Below are 18,300 nucleotides of genomic sequence, written 5' to 3'. Positions count from 1 at the left end.
AATGACCAAAAAAATTAATCAAATCGAAATTAATCATGAAAAAGAACTAGAGACAGAACAAAATTCAGACGCAAAAATTCGTATTTTACCAAAACCAAGCCCTAAGAATATTCGCAAAAATAAGTTGTTCAAAAATTGTAGAAGTGAAGGTAGCAAAACCTCAGTACTACATTGCATTGATTAAAATCAACTGCAAAAAAATTTCAAAGGAAAATGACAAAAAATAGTAGTTAAAATCAAACAAAAAAATTCAAAGAAAACGACAAAAAAATTAGTTCAAATCAATTTATTTCAATTTTATTTAACTAAAAACCCATAATTCATAGGAAAATGGTAAAAGGAAACATGCTAGAATAGGGAGAACACATAAATTTCAATAGATTACATTCCTCGTGCATGTAAAGAAAATAATTCGCAATTTCTCAAAAATCAAAACTAAATCGGAAAGCCTAAAAAAATTCAAAATGAAAAAAGATTGAAAATATGATTTTGTTTGCTAATAAGCAATCGAGGTTTAAGAACAGTACAGAGCCATCCTCCTGTCTCAGTAAGAAGTGAAAAGAGCGCAATTGCAAAACAGTAGAACAATTTGCAAAAAAATTGTTTAAAATATGGTAAAAATTTTTACTGAATTTTAAAAAAATTGTGGCCAAAAACAACTCAATTAGCAACAAAACGAAACACTAAAATTAACGATGGAGCACCAAAAGACTTTTAATGGTTAATAAAGCAAAATACAGACAAATAAGCTAAAAATTTTGACAAAAGGTGCAAAAATTGGATTAGTATGTGTACAATTTTATAAAACAGAAACACCCCACGTCCAAAAGAGGCATCCATTTCAGGAATTATTAAAAAGACGTTGACATATGTACTACTTTGGTAATATAAAGTCCGCTTAAAAAGCCAAAAATGAAGCAATTAATGAAAAAAAAACCAAAAATTGACAAAAAAAATTGAGAAAATGGGTCAATTTTGCCCTTTAAAAGCATTATCAAGATCACAAAAACATTGTTGCATCGATTTCAGATGGTTGCATTTTTATGCCGTATCGATCAAAATTTACTTCTACAAGAAACCAAGTTACAATTAAAAAAAATTGGACCAAATAGACGAAAAAACGGCTAAAAACTGTCATCTATATGCGCCAATCTCTCAAAAACTCTTTTCAAAGTCAAAAAGTCATTCACTGAACGTAGCGCATGAACAAAAAACTTCTTTCGCTAAGAAAAATTTAGTTCACACTGCAATTTTACTCACTTTCGCATTTAGGTCAAAACGCCACCTGAACAAATAGTACTTCCTGTAAAAAAAAAAAGACCGAGAGAAAACCAATACTCCTCTTCGAGTCGTAAAAAACCAAGAGCACCGCAATATAGCTACGCTCAGCTTACAGCTTCGCAGCTATAAAAATAATTTATACACAAATTTAAGTTTACTTCACAACTCTAGTGTTCCTTGTTTGAGAGATTCCATCTGCAGTTTTTTTTACAGGTGCTTATTTTCTTCAGCCAGTCTTGAACCAGTTCCAGTTGTCTGAATATTAGGTATAAACTTCGTACATATTCAAAGGAACCCGTCAATATCTCTTCCTGTACACACGAAAGTTCATGAAAAAAAATGAGGAATGCATAATATAGATATCAAGTTCTGAGAAGATTCGAAGTTCACAATATCCTTTGTCGCGACATGTAGCTTAAATCGACCGTGACCATTGTAGAGTATTTAAAACCGATTTTCTAAATTAATTATTGGTTTGTTGCATTTCAATTATTCGTAACTTCATAGTTTCTTGTCAACCAATTCACACAGTAGTAGCAATTGAAGAAGTGTCGCTATAAAACACGTTAGTGCATCTTGTTGATGGTCTGTTGCGTTCGTATCTGGTCCTCGTCCGAGTCGTCCAGGGTGGATGTCGGATCAATGGCGGAATCGAAACCCGCAGTGGGGATGTGTTCCTCCACCCACTTCAGGTTTTCATCTTCATTTGCCTCCTCAGATTTGTTCTTAAAGGCTAAGGCCGCGTTGTAGCTACTCTGAAACACACAGTTACAAGTGAAAACACAGACAATCAGGGCACGCCACTCGCCATTTTTGAGATGGATGGAAACTTTTAGCGCCCTCTTTTGAACACTTTCAATCTCGGTATTTGGGTTTAATTCTATTGCAAATAAGGGTAGGTAAATTGATATAGGTAATCTTGATAGTCGGCCTCTAGTAGTCATCTTTGTTCGAAAAATACATCATTTTTTATTATGCGAGGCAGTCAGTTTCTAAGTCATTCCTGCATTAAAACTTAGGAGAACTTTTACTCACGAGAGCATGATATTACATCACCGTCATGAAAAAACTGTTATAAACAAGCAGACTAATAAGCAATTACAAGCCAAACAGAAAAAAAACGTTTCAACAATTTTAGAGAATAACAAAATTACCTTTAAGTTGTGTTGATATATTGAACACCAGTTTTTCTTAATCAAAACACAAAAACTCATGACTAGATGGCTGGATTGCAAACAGCAATATTGCTTGACACATAATAGACCGGCAAAGAATAAGAACACTGGAACAAACAAAAGCTGTAAAAAATGACAGAAACAATTCCAGAAATTCTTTAATTCATCTTGAAATTAACGTCTTCAAGAAAACGCGATAGAGATAAAAACTCTTTAACAATGCTGGCCCCTCAAGCTCAAAAAACCCAAAGTGATAAAAACAGAAAAACGTTTAAAAATTTATTACTAAATGTTCGAACTTATTGGTAATAAATTATTCAAAACCAACTCGTCACCAAAACCAATGCAACAACTAACGTGAAGACAAAGAGCCAAAATAAGACAAACTGTTTACAAATGGAATAAATTACTAAAAATTACCGAAAATTGCCAAAATTCATGATGTTAATATCTTCACACTATTTCCACTGGTGCTTAAATCGACCTTTTAAATTATTGGCAAGCCATAAAAGGCCATAAAAGAGAAAACAAATGCGAAAAAATAAATACAAAATTTACTTAAATTTATGGTTTTAAGTTGGCATAAAGAATAACAAGGAGACTCGTTAATGTGCATTCGCACATGATGTTCCGACCCGAGCTTATCAACATTCTTTACTTAATTGTCAACCAAATGACGATAAAACAAAAATAGATATTTGAGTTTAAAACAATCGTTACACAATCTAACCACTAATTGAATTACATGATGCCATGCCTCATTACAGGGCCAACGAGATCTGCAGTTAAAGAGACTACGAAAAAAACAAACAACAAAATTAGCAAAAACAAATTTCATGGCAAAAACTATATCAAAATTTAAAAGCACCTAGTAACAACGTCAAAATGCAGTCATATAAAACCTGAACTACACAATATTAATTTTTCCTAACTATACAGCAGATGAAAATTTTTGTCAATGAGACTAGATACCGGGTCGACAAAGATAACAAATAATGAGGCGAAGTTCAAAAATTAATCAATATTTTTTAAACCGAGAAAACTCAAAAGACTTAAAAAGCATTGACTTTTAACTAAATAAACCATGACAAATTACAAAAACGTTATTACGAAACCAAAAGGACCTGTCTTTGTTTAGACTAAGCCATAGAAACGGACTAAAGATGCAGTAAAACTCAAAAAATTACAAACGATTTGCGAAAACACAAATTATTGATGCCATTAAAAATCATTAGCTATCATCTGAATATTATGTACTTTTAATTCAGTTGTTATTTCTACTAATTCAGCTGAAGGATTTATACTGAGAGATTAAATAAGTTTACTTGGGCCACATTTGAAAACCATTGGGGGCTGTCATTATGCGATTGTTCTGAAAGAAGAGAAAGGAACACAAAAACTGACCACTCAAAAAACGTTTATAAAAACGGATATTGTCCATCAAACAAAACATCAGTGAAAAATAATATCAGTAGATATAATATTTGTGAAATACATGAAATTGGATGGGACTTCTAATTGATGATAATAAGTTACAATTTGACAAAAAAAAACAAGAACTGAAAACTTTGAAAAATATTTGAAAATGTATATCATAAACTTTAATAACTATTCGCTATGACTGACTGTTTCGGGTAACATCAATTAATCGATCCTCATTTACGAAAGCCATTCATTTGATCTTCAATTACGAGAGCTTATGAGACCTGTCAGCAAATTAGGGCTACCTTAAGAACAAAACAGGCAAAACAGCAAATTCAGGAAAAAAATTAAGTGTCGAAGGCATTAAAAAGTGAACTTATCTTTTTTCATTTATTTTTTTACAGCAACGAGATTTTAACAATAGAACTTTTTTAACAATATAACTTCAAAATTTCAAGAAATATGAACAAATACATTAGAAACACGAAATTGAAAAAAATCGTAGTATCAACAACAAAAAATCATTAACTGAGTTTACCAGGGCCACATTTGAAAACCATTGTGATCTGTTATTACGCGATTGTGTTGAAAGAAGAGAAAAAGAAACACAAAATTGACCACTCAAAAAACGTCTATAGAAACGAATATTGTCCAACAAACAGAACGTCGGTGACAAATCAAAAGTAGATATGTTATTTTTTTGAAATAAAAGAAATTGGACGGGACCACTCAATGATGAAAATAAGTTACAAGTTGACGAAAAGAACAACAAAAGCTGAAAAGTTTGAAAAAAGAATTGAAAATGTATATCATAAACTTTAAGACTATTCGTTATAAACTGAGTGCTTCGGGTAACATCGTTCATTCAATCTTCAATAACAAGCTTATGCAACCGGTCAGCAATTTACGGCTACCTAAAGAACAAAAAACAGGAAAAAGCAAATTCAAGAAAAAAAATTGAGCAAGAAAAGTGTAGCAGGCATTAAAATTTAAACTTTTCAAAAATAACCTTTCTAGTTTTAAATAATTTTTTAAAAAAGCAATGGGATTGTTCTTTTTTATCAATAAATATCATCAAATATGAACAAATACATAAGAACCACGAAAATTTAGAGGAAACTCGTAGAATCAACGCCATAAAATTCAATAGCTTTCAACGGAAGCCAGTAAATACGCTAAATTGATGGGACCACAAGGTTGTTTGCCATTCATATTTCATCAATGAACCATTACAACACGTAACTGACTATGAAAACAACAAATACGGCAAAAACGGTAGAAAAGTTCCTGAAGAAAGCGTCGAAGCAATTCAAATCATACGCTCTACTCTGAAAACTTTTTCTATGGTCGATTGAACTTCTTCCCTAAACCAATGGGAACTATCAGTATTAGGATAATGCGATAAGATTTCAAAAGGCACCAAAATTAAGAAAAAGAATCCAGAAATCTAAAATTTATGAAAACCCGTGGCATTGAAGTCTTAAAACTATTAGGTAGAAGATAAAACCGGAAACCAAATTAATTTTGTATGCAGTAGGAAAATAGGGGTCCTCTCAATACTGAGACTGACTAACAGTTAACGAAAAAAATTTTCGAAAAAATATTTATAAGGACTTAACAGCCACTAAATTCAATAGTTTTCAAAACATCAGTGAAAAATACTATCAGTAGATATAATATTTATGAAACACATGAAATTGGATGGGACTTCTAATTGATGATGATAAGTTACAATTTGACAAAAAAAACAAGAACTGAAAACTTTGAAAAATATTTGAAAATGTATATCATAAACTTTAAGACTATTCGCTATGAACTGACTGCTTCGGGTAACATCAATTAATCGATCCTCATTTACGAAAGCCATTCATTTGATCTTCAATTACGAGAGCTTATGAGACCTGTCAGCAAATTAGGGCTACCTTAAGAACAAAACAGGCAAAACAGCAAATTCAGGAAAAAAATTAAGTGTCGAAGGCATTAAAAAGTGAACTTTTCTTTTTTCATTTATTTTTTTTACAATAACTTCAAAATTTCAAGAAATATGAACAAATACATTAGAACCACGAAATTGAAAAAAATCGTAGTATCAACAACAAAAAATCATTAACTGAGTTTACCAGGGCCACATTTGAAAACCATTGGGATCTGTTATTACGCGATTGTGTTGGAAGAGAAAAAGAAACACAAAATTGACCACTCAAAAAACGTCTATAGAAACGAATATTGTCCAACAAACAGAACGTCGGTGACAAATCAAAAGTAGATATGTTATTTTTTTGAAGTAAAAGAAATTGGACGGGACCACTCAATGATGAAAATAAGTTACAAGTTGACGAAAAGAACAACAAAAGCTGAAAAGTTTGAAAAAAGAATTGAAAATGTATATCATAAACTTTAGGACTACTCGTTATAAACTGAGTGCTTCGGGTAACATCGTTCATTCAATCTTCAATAACAAGCTTATGCAGCCGGTCAGCAATTTACGGCTACCAAAAGAACAAAAAACAGGAAAAAGCAAATTCAAGAAAAAAAATTGAGCGAGAAAAGTGTCGCAGGCATTAAAATTTAAACTTTTCAAAAATAACCTTTCTAGTTTTAAATAATTTTTTAAAAAAGCAATGGGATTGTTCTTTTTTATCAATAAATATCATCAAATATGAACAAATACATAAGAACCACGAAATTTTAGAGGAAACTCGTAGAATCAACGCCATAAAATTCAATAGCTTTCAACGGAAGCCAGTAAATACGCTAAATTGATGGGACCACAAGGTTGTTTGCCATTCATATTTCATCAATGAACCATTACAACACGTAACTGACTATGAAAACAACAAATACGGCAAAAACGGTAGAAAAGTTCCTGAAGAAAGCGTCGAAGCAATTCAAATCATACGCTCTACTCTGAAAACTTTTTCTATGGTCGATTGAACTTCTTCCCTAAACCAATGGGAACTATCAGTATTAGGATAATGCGATAAGATTTCAAAAGGCACCAAAATTAAGAAAAAGAATCCAGAAATCTAAAATTTATGAAAACCCGTGGCATTGAAGTCTTAAAACTATTAGGTAGAAGATAAAACCGGAAAAAAAACAAATTAATTTTGTATGCAGTAGGAAAATAGGGGTCCTCTCAATACTGAGACTGACTAACAGTTCACGAAAAAAATTTGAGATTGGTTAATGTTTAAAAAAATTTTCGAAAAAAATATTTATAAGGACTTAACAGCCACTAAATTCAATAGTTTTCAACAGAAGTCAATAAATAAATTCAATAGTTTTCAACAGAAGTCAATAAATACACTCCGTTATGCCCCAATGGGAAAAAACTATTTATCATGCATCGTCAGTCAATAAAGCAATAAGTCTTATGACTATGAAAATAACAACAAAAACAGGCAAAAACCAAAAAAATCAGTAGGAAAATGCGAGAAGAATGTGTCGGAACCATTTGAAACATAACTTTTTCTCTGAAAACTTCATCTGTGATCCACTGAACCTGCTCTTAAGCCATTCGGAGCTATCAATATTTGGATAATATGATAAAAGTTCAAAAGTAAACAATAATACAAAAATATACAAAAATCAAAAAAAAATATTGAAATCTTGTCATTGAAGTCATAGAACCAATAGTTAGATAAAACCTCTAACCAATTTAATTTTTGCTGCAGTAGAAAAAAAGGAGGTCCTGTCAGTAATGAGACTGATTTACAGTTCACGAAAAAACGCTTAAGATTGGTTAATCCTCAGAAAAATTTTTCGCAAAATTATTTTCAAAGTCTTAACAGCCATTAAAATAACTAGCTTTCAACGGAAGTCAATAAATACGCTCACGTATAACCCGATGTGAGGACAATGTAATTCATTGTCATTCTCAAACCCGATGTGAGGTTTGTAATTCATAGGTAATCAATAAGACATCACAATAAGTCTTATGACTATGAAAACAACAACAAAAACAGACAAAAATCAGAAATTCAGTAGAAAAGTGCGAGAAGAAAGTGTCGAAGCCATTTACACCATAAGCTTTTCTCTAAAATATTTATCAGTGATCCACTGAGCGTATTTTCTAAGCTAATGGGATCGATCATTTTTTGGATAATGTGATATGAGTTCAATGTAACCAATAATACGAAAATAACCACAAAGATAAAAAAAATGAGACCTTGAGTCATTGAAGTCATATATCTAATAGTCATTAGATAAAACCGCTAACCAGATAAAATTTGGCTGAAGTAGGAAGGAGGAGAGAGGGTCCTGTCATTACTGAGACTGACTTACAGTTCACGAAAATAGGTTTATCATTGGTTAATGTTCAAAAAAAATTTTCGAAAAATTATTCTTAAAGGCTTAACAGCCAATAGCTGAAAGCACTGAAAGCACTAGATATGTTCACTTAAAGCTCATTACGGACCATATTACACCTTTAGTCAATGAGTTCATGCCATAGGACTCCAAAAATAGTACATCTTCAAAAAGAAAATCAAATTTTCTTTTAAAATTACGAAAACTCAATGTCGAAGCCAAAAAAAATCAGCAATTCCCTGAAAACGTTTTTTTTTTGTTCCTTGGTCTTCATTTGACTGTAAATGAAGTTTGTTGTTAACGGAACCACGATATGAAATGTGACTAGTCTCTAGGTGACTTGAAAAAAAAACAAAAAACTGAAAAGTTTTCTAAAAAAAAGAGCTCTCAAACAGAGTTCGATTTTTTTGATAGTGAACATCCCTATGAGACCAGAACTAGTCCTTTTTATCGCCTTCAGTCTTCTAGGGACACACAATTGGTTCATTTTGTGGCATGAAATGTAAATTTTAAATAATATTTTTATAGAAAACATCTTAATTTGAAGAAAAATTACACTAAAAGTGAACAAAATCATGCCAAATATCCCGTGTTCACACAAAACTTCAATGCTCGATAACTCCTCGAGAAAAACGAAATTAAAAAAACCTTTTTAATTTTGAATTCTACGCTGGAATAGCTTTTTAATGATACCACTCACATTTCTCTACGATGAATATATCGATCGGCCAAAATTGCCTGAAGAAAAAAAACCCATTTGAGTATATAGTTCCCTCCCCCAAGTGGGTCGGAACAAAAATCAAAGTACATAATATTTAACATCAAAATACATTTCCGCGTAAATTGTGTTCACCTGACCCAACTTCATCGAAACCAATGTGATAAAATTTATGACTTTTTAAGGATTTTGACAAAAACGGGTTCAATCTTATCAAAAAAGGCTCAAAACATCAAAAGTTACTTTTTCAACTTGAACTTAAGCCTCCCAGCCAATCCAATACAGTATTTGAAAGACTAATAAAGACAGCTAAGCGATTCTAATGCAACTTGTAATGCCCATGGTCATTATATGTTAATCCCGTTTTGAAAACTCCCGTATTGAAATCTTCGAAAATGTTTGAAAACATCCTACAAAAAAGAGAGCTCCAATACAACTCTTGGATTGCAAACACTTGTAGAATATCAGTACTATTCAAGTCGTACAAACCTGCAGAACACCAATACTCCTCTTCGAGTCGTAAAAAGACATACGTTTACAGGAATTACCTCAAACTTCGCTCGAGAGCAATTAAAAAATTGAGATAAAAGGATCACAGAAAGGTTTTTTACTTGTAGTCAGGTTTGCAGCAAAACTGAACTTGACCTCAGCGAAAAACCTACTGAAAACTTGCAACACGCTAACCTTTATTTGTTAGAAGGTTCTGGTCTCAGTTTCAAGTCTGCCGATTAGAAAAGCCAATGTCAGCGAGCCAAATCTGGCCGAAGAAATTGTTTAGCCACAAAAATTGTGATCAGACTTAAGGAACAATTGGATATTTATTAGATATTGGGAGTGCTTTAGGAGTTATGTACCTTGTAGATAGCTCTGATATGTGCAGGTTTCTGTCCGTCTGTGGCCTCAGCTCCCATCAGACCAGAGAGACCTCCACTGGTCACGTAGTCTTCATCATCACTCAGTGCTTCTTCCGGCTTGTCCATGAGTGGAGAGAACGCATACCTGAAAATATACTGAAGCATTGCAAAACAGACGTCGAAAATTGTTCTCGGGGGAAAATAAACAGTTTGTCATGGAGCTTCGTAGATTTGACGATGTTTGTTAGTAACCTTTGGTTGTTCTGACTGGGTCTCCAGAGAATGATGATTCCGAAGAGGACAACTGAGAAGAGGACGTGCCAGTAGGCTGTGTCCACCCACAGCTCATGCCAGTCTTTGAAACAGTCCGGCAACTGCAAATAAAACAGACATGTTTACAATTACGAGACTGTGATAAGAATAAGCGAAAAAACATTTCACGTAATATTTCGCATCAACATTCTTAACATTGACGCCTATTTCTAAGTAAATAATTTTAGAATCTCTACCTCCAGGTAGATTTTTTCAGAATTTAGAGCTAATAACCTTATATTCTATAATAGCAGTTGTCTGTCAGTCAATAAAAAATTAATAACACTATTCAATCGAAATGTAGGTAACGCTCTTCAAAAACAGAAAGTTCACCATGTAAAGCTATAAATTGAGCGTTTATTTTTGTCAATGTATACTTGGTGTTTCAAACCATATTTAGCGGTTGAAATGAATTACAGTGTATAATCCCTCCCCGCTTTTGCATACAGAAAGGGTGGATAAGTAAGGACATGAAACACTACTAGTACTACCATCAGGGTACGACAACAGGGTATTTTGTACACACAAGTTAATGAACATAAACCGACTAACGTCGGACGAATTGCTCTCGAACGACTGGCGAGGCTAGGGAAACTTTTATGGTGCAAAAAATTCTGAATATAGAGGGTTCCGAAACCGCGCCCTCCCGGTCAAGGGTCCTTGACGCTACACGAGTTATGATCTGCCCTCACAATCAGTTTTATCGAAGCCACAGACTTTTTTTCTGAATGCGCACAACTCAAATCACTCAAAAAAGCAAGAAGTCAATCGTGAAAAATCACCCGAGAAGTGAAATCGAGAAAATGGTCGTTCCAGCATAATATTTGCATAAAAAAGGCACACGTTTACAATAATTGCTTCAAACTTAATTCGAGAGCGATTAAAAACAAGACCGTCTCGTCTCTTTATTCTTCCCTCCAAACTTCACAGCTTTTAAATGTTCCTACCTTAATGTTCATGAAAGACCACACAGTGTAAGCAAGGCCAGCAATGATACACAGGACAAGAATGTTGAAAAAGTGTCTGTACAAGGTCAACTTCACCACATTCCTTCTCAGCTTCAGATTCTTCAACGTCTGCAGCAAACTCGACGCCACCCAGAAGCAAATCACTGCATCAATTGTTGACAAACAGATAACAGCAAACATCTCGGAATCGGTGCGACTATCGCGAGATCTGTAAATCCTCAGCGCAGCTTCGATAGACGCTGAGATCATGAACAAGAATCCGAGAAGCAGCACCTTACGCATAACATCGCCCAGCCTAGGTCTCACAATTCCATAACCCAGGCTGACAATTATAACCAGAACCCGGGCCAGGGTTCGTTTGATAATCGACACGAATTCAGCGAAAAGCTCAACGCCTTGGAGAACTATACCATGGTCATTCATATGTTCAAACTCCGCTAGAAAAACTGCTTTCTCAATTAGTCCAAGGCCAATTACTGCACAAATCCAGTACTGCAGACGAAGTAAATCACGCCAATGTTGGAAACAGAAAACAGTCCATATAATAGCATACACCGAATACACACAGCACATGATTGTGTAGAAATTCAACAGTGGTTTATCGATTGCCGATAGATGTCCCCATTTGTTTCGGAAAGTGACGTCTAATGACAGATCAACTCTGAGATCTGGGTCCTTGCTACCTGGCGGTACTGGAATCTCTGCTTCGATGATAAAAATAAGAGGTCCGGATACCCATGCACGTCCAAGCACGTTTACGTTTTCCTGTTTACTTTTTGCGGCTGCACTGTCTGGTCTGTTGAAACTCTCCTTGAGGGTTTTAGGACCTTTACCTGCGAGAGTTTGTCTTTGGAGAGGAATCGATCCGGCTAAATATAAAATAGATTATAAATCAGAAATTAATTGAAATTTGAACAGGAAAAATTTATGGAAAGTGAATTCGACTGCTTCAAATAAGGACGAAAAGTTAAAAGCGTCAGACAAAAAGGCCGCATTCAAAAATGACGAAGACTAATAAAAATTGCTACAAACTTCGTTTGAGAGCAAATAATCAGCTATCACGTTCCTTATTTCTTCTGTCAAAGTTTTTAGAAAATTAATTTTAGAAAAGTTATTTTCCAGTAGAAGCATCTTTGAAGCTAGTGGCCTATTGCCAGCTTTTGCTAGTTTTCTCTGGACCAGCTTACATACTTTCAGAGTGCAATTGAGGCAAAAATTTCTGACTTCTACAAAGTTAAATTCTTGTTTTTTTTTCGTTAAGATATGCAGAGCCAACTGTACTGTAGAGCATTGATAGCAATCAAAATAGCGAAACTTTTCAGAACGTAATATTTCCGCTATATTAAACATACCCGGCAGATTGCCGGAAAATAGCCGCCGTTGATTCCAATAAGCATGATTGGGATTGAAAGAATAGAAGATATCGGAAAAAAAATTTTTGTACAAAAACATTTTTTAAGTCCGATTTATTTTGATGGCATTTCGTAGTTGAACATACTTCTGTTTCTTAGAGAGAGGCTACAGGGGCTACTATCAATACCAATAAGCATAAGAGATGGCAACTAAGACTTTTAGAAACGACGTTCAAAAAGCGGGCATCTAAAACTGGGCTTTATGGGTTTATCCCGTTTCTATTTCTGACTTCAATTGTTTATTCTGACTCTGTTCATTTTGAATTGCTTTGCTGAGCAACTGATGTTCAAATTCACTTTGAGCAGAATGAGAGAAAAGAGAAACTAGCCTAGAGAAGTCAAAGATTTCACGCAAAATGCTGAAAAAGCGGCAAAATGGTAAAGCGAAAAAAAGTTCAACGAAGTAAAAAAAAAAACATAGCAGGACAAGTCCTGACGTACAATTCAAAAAATTTTCAATGACTAAACAGAAAAACTAGACCTAGAATGGACTATGAGTGAATTGAGAAAACCATTTTTAAAAAAATCAGAAAAAAACATAAGAAATAAACAGAAAATCAATGTCAAAATGCCGCATGTGAACAAAAAAACCACTAGCGAGAAATGAAAATTTAATTCAAACAAAAAGCCAGGTCTAGAATGAGCTGTGAAAGGATTGGGAAAACCATTTAGAAGAAATCCGATCCAAAAAATCGAAAAAAACAGTAAAAATCAAAGTGAAATTGCCGCATGTGAACAAAAAAACCACTACCGAGAAACCGAATTTTTGTTCAAACACCGTTTTCTCACTCTACTTTAAAATTAGAGCGAAAAAAATTCACGCCGCAAAACCACTCGCTTTTTCGCTCCATTTCCTGTTTCGGCGTGACCAAAATCACTACTCCAATTTGACTTCAAAAATCATGAAAATGTGTGAACAGATCTTAAAAAAAAAGACAGCGCCCGAATACAATTCAAATTCTTTGAATTGTAAAAATAGGAGCACTATAATAGCCGGCTGAGAAGATGAGGGCGGCTATTAATCAGTCAATCAAGAACTGAAGCATGATACCAAGAATCATTTTGTTTCTTTAACTTATTTAAGAAAGTAATACCCGAACAGATTTCACAGGAAGTAATTTTGCTCACCATGCCCATTTAGAAGATCTATATCCTGATTGCATTTCACTTGGAAGTATTTACTGTCTGCCCTTTCGGCTGCGTAAGAGATGTAGGGTTCATTCGAGATCAGATTCATAGGGTTGTCTATAAGAGCACGGGTGTAATTCTCATTCAGGAGAGCGTAATTGCCAGAGCAAGGGCTATTTCGCACCATCCAACGAACTCCAATCTCCAGCGTGTCTTCTTTTCCGGCTGGACCTTTGCACTTTAGGGTTACTTCTATAGTGGAGCCATTTACTACTGTCGCTTGGAACCACTAAACACAACTTTTTAAAGCTTAACCAGCTGGGAACAACTACATGATTATCTGAGATCAGAAATGAAATACGAAGTCTTCAAAAATAACTGAAACCATCAGTTATGTACGCAATTTTCAGATCATAAAAGATTCTAATACACTCTAAATAATCATCATTTTGAGTTAAAATCAGGTCGAAACAAATTTCAAAAATGAGTCTATTGTATTCAGAATATGCGTACTCTGACTTAGATTATTGGTCCGATCTTATGGTAACTCTTTCTAATGTCGAGTCACAGGTGTTTCCTGTAAGCTTAGTATTTTCTTAAAGATGTTTTTACAACTTTATTTTTTTGTATATAATTATAAATCTTTTAATTATATGTATATCTTTTATGTTTTCTTTTATGCAAGCATTCGTCCAGTGTAAAACTAAAATGAGAAAATTTCCAAGTCCTGAAGACAATGAATTGTACTAAGTTTCGCGAAAACCAAGTTTACAATGAAAGAACATTCGTGCGGATGCATTCCTTATTTATACTTCTTATATGCAATTTCATCCAATCAGATTTTATTTCATTCCAAAAATAGCTCGACTACATATTTCTAATAATAGCTAGACTATAAATTTCTGCTGATAACAGTTAGACTTAATATAGTTCTTCTTTTTGTGACTTTTCATGCTCGATAGTAGGGAAAATGGCAAAAACTCCAAAGGATAGAAATAGAAAACTGTCAATAGAAAATTGTATGTGTATCAGAAGACAGCCCGTTATTTCTAGAATATTTGAGTACAAGGGTTTATCGAGTGTTGCTTTTTCGAGTTATCGAGGTTAAACTTTTTTAAGTTTAGTCAACAAACCGTTGACTACTAAAACTATTGGACAGTTTCTCAAATCTTCTAAATTATATCAGCTCTACAATCAATGTTGAGCATTTTGCAGTTCTAAGAAATTCGAGGATACTTTCTACTCATGGAACTATCAAATACAAAAACAAAATTTTTTCCTTTCGAACATAACATTCAAATATTTTCGGCTATTTTTAGTTACTAGTTTGTAGAATTTTTGATTATTAAAAACATTAGTTATATTGCCTATAGGCATATTGTATTTTCTTTTGGAACCGTTTATATCATTCCATTTATACTATGAGAAAACTCTACTAAATAGAAAATAAAAATAGCCGAAAACATTTGAATGTTATGCCCAAAAGGCAAAACATTTTGTCCTTCTATTTGATAGTTCCATGAGAAGAAAGGACCCTCAAAATTCTTAGAGCTGTAAAATGCTCAACATTGATTGTAGAGCTGATACAATTTTGAGGATTTGAGGCTGTCAAATAGTTATAGTAGTCAATCGTTTGTTGACGAAACTTAAAAGTTAAACCTCAATAAAACCACCAAAAACCGACACTCGATAAACCCTTGTACTCAAATATTCTAGAAGTAACGGGCTGTCTATTGATACACATACTGTTTTCAATTTTTTAATGACAGTTTTATAATTCTATCTTTTGAAGTTTTTACCATTTTCCCTCTGGTAAAAATGAGATCCATCGAGCATGAAAAGTCACAAATAAAGAAAAACTATAATATTTAGTCTAACTGTTATCAGCAGAAATTTATAGTCTAGCTAATATTAGAGATATGTAGTCGAGCTAATTTTAGAATAAAAGAAATCTGATTAGATGAAATTGCATATAAGAAGTATAAATAACAAATGCACTCGCACGAACGTTCATACAAACGGTTCCAAAAGAAAGTACAATATGCCTATAGGCAATATAACTAATGTTTCTGATATTCAAAGAGTAATCAAGGTTTAAAAACAATTAAAAAAATTTGGCAATAGCATTTGCTGGAAATAATTAATTGGCAAGTTTTGTAAACTTTGCCAAATTTTCAATCCAGGGCTAGTAAAACTTAGGCCTTTTGAGCCATTTTCAAATCATATTCAGAACGTGTCGATTTTAGACAATTCCTTTGCAGACAATTTTTCGAGCAAAATACTTTAAGAATAGCGCAACAAATGTCTACTAACACAAGCGCAGAACGTAAGGGATTTGTGGCCACTAAGAAGCCGAGTGGAGTGCAAATCGACCACAAAACCTAGATTATCCAGTGACAAAAACGTACTAAGTTTGCCACCTCTGACATTTGTTAAATTTGGACGATTTAGATCGTTTGGCCGATCAAATTTAAGCGTTCCATTCTGATTCGCATTATTTTTCATTTGGCTGTACGCTCGCTCGGCTCAAATGCAGCAAGGAAAGTAGCAGAACTTAATCAAAACACTTTGTAATCGGTTATCAAGTTGCATTTGAAGCAATGTTGCTTAAAGACTTACATCGTTCAGCAAAATCAAAACTCAAAATGCGAGTTTCGTTATGCTAAAGTTTGAAAAAAAGCAATGAATGATCCGCAACGCAATCTAATTCTATTTTAGGCTCTAAATAAGATAAAGAAGAGAAACAGGAGACAGATTACTGACTCATGGGCATTTGTTGCAAATACGCTTGTTTATAAAACGAGACATTGAAAACCATAGTTTAGAATATTGTTTCCGTGTGATTGCGTGCAATTCACTCAAAAATTTTAGTGCCAATTCAGGTATCCGTCACGCTGTTTGGTGACGTCAGGTTATTCTAAAAAATAAAACAAATGCAAGCTCCTAGAAAAAAATGAATTTTCTTTTTCACGATCGTATTTTCCTGACAAGTTGGAAAACCTTAAGTCTAGCTGCTACAAGCGAATGTCAACCCTAAAAAGGACGGAAAGACCAGACACTTTTGAAGGAGTGCAGGATATTATAAATTATAGTTTAAATGAGTTTGACATTTTTGGTTCGTCAAGGAGTAATTTATCTTCAGATCAGATTTATTACATTTCACGACCAATTTTCAGCCGCGACATACCTAGTTAAAAAACCCAGACTTTTCTAGAACTTCCTTTTTCTCAAATCTTCCATCGACATCTAAGGCTTACACCAGTCAAAACGATAAGAAGCATTTATTTCTATTGCCCTTCGAACTCCTCTCCAATTATGCATAGTTTGGGAGCAATGGGAACTTTGCTGCTTTTCTCAAATATCACGAATTAAGGAAAGATTGCAAAACTGAGTGTAAATAAAATCTGTCACAATTTGTTATTCTTTGTTATCAAACGTGTCACAAATTGAACGCCAAGTTTTTCGAATCTCAATGAATTGAATTGTGTTTGATTATTCAATTTATTGGTTTATTGGTTACAGACGACAAGACCACAATGTCTTTAAGTAGCATGGCTTCAAATGCAATTAGAAACCAATCACAGACAGTTTTTCGAATTCGTCGGCATACCAAGTTCCACTACATTCCTTGCTTAAATGAACGACCTTTAATGGAGCTAGGAATTAGAGCCGAACAAGCACACAGCCGAAAAAATACTGCGAATCAGCGTCGAACGCTTACATTTGATTGGCCAAACGATCTGATTGATCTAAATTAAAAAAAAAACGTGAGAGGTGCTCAATTTAATCATTTTTTGTCGCTTGATTATCTAGGGTCATGCATTTTGCGCTCGACTCAGCTTCTCCGTGTCCGCAAACCCCTGACGGGTGGGGACCTCAGATAAAAACTTAATTACGCTACTTAGTAATTTTCAAACAAGAAATTGCTTCTAAAGGAATTCTTAAGAACAAAAAAATGAGCTCGAGAAGTATTCACCTTTAAAGTTTATTTATTCACCTTATTTCGTCCCCCATAGTTACGTGGTGATTTCCCTAGAAAAAGTTTTAAAAATGCTTGAATAATTTTTTTATAACTTGGTCCATATTTAATTAGTTCTGAGGGCCATATTTGATTTGGTCCGTATTTCCATCTAGGACTGTAATCTCTAATTTGTTTATGTTTATTGACAACAAACGCAGAATGACAGATTACTGATAAACAAACTACGTAACAGAAAGTTTTCAAACTTAACTTTTTAAGTTCTATGAAGAAGAATTTGTATAATTGGTAAATTGTACCGAAATGATACGCAATTGGTTAACTAACTACGCTGCTAAAGTAGGTGCTAATACGGAAATGTATATGTACTCAACCAACATCAAACAACCTACAAAAGCCGGAAATCGCACAACTTAAAGATTAGTAAATATTTACGAAGGACCAATAGAAATCGAGGTATAAAACTGAAGAATTAACCAGCCTGATAACCAGTTGATAACTAATCTTGAAATTTCCTTAAAATCTTGTAAAATTACTTTCTCTAACTCTGAATATTATTTAATAACACGAGCAAAAATAATTAACAGATTTTAATTAGCAGAGTTTAATTATAGCAGTTAAAAGTTTTTAAATCACAATGCAACTAGTGGATATATCATGCATTCGAACCGCTCAAATAAAGGCTATTACTATCTAATTGTATCGAAATATTATCCGCTAAAATCGCACTATGAAACAACGAT

General features: G+C 33.7%; 1 protein-coding gene across 1 annotated transcript in view; it reads right to left on the bottom strand.

The window, feature by feature from the left end:
- Positions 1-1,371: 1,371 nt before the first annotated feature.
- Positions 1,372-18,300, bottom strand: part of LOC142351524 (transmembrane protein 87A-like) — an 18,045-nt gene continuing 1,116 nt past the window's right edge. The window contains exons 2-6 of the mRNA XM_075403593.1: positions 13,579-13,867; positions 11,018-11,907; positions 10,011-10,132; positions 9,759-9,903; positions 1,372-2,036 (exon numbers count right to left, since the gene is read on the bottom strand). Of these exons, the coding sequence (XP_075259708.1) occupies positions 1,848-2,036; positions 9,759-9,903; positions 10,011-10,132; positions 11,018-11,907; positions 13,579-13,867 (1,635 nt within the window). The 3' untranslated portion in view covers positions 1,372-1,847. The remainder of the gene's footprint in view (positions 2,037-9,758; positions 9,904-10,010; positions 10,133-11,017; positions 11,908-13,578; positions 13,868-18,300) is intronic.

This window comes from Convolutriloba macropyga, chromosome 13 (assembly GCF_964194025.1).
Source record: "Convolutriloba macropyga chromosome 13, txConMacr16.3, whole genome shotgun sequence".
Taxonomy (NCBI): domain Eukaryota; kingdom Metazoa; phylum Xenacoelomorpha; order Acoela; family Convolutidae; genus Convolutriloba; species Convolutriloba macropyga.
Note: the sequence above shows the minus strand (reverse complement) of the source record. Positions and strands in the feature narration are given on the sequence as shown.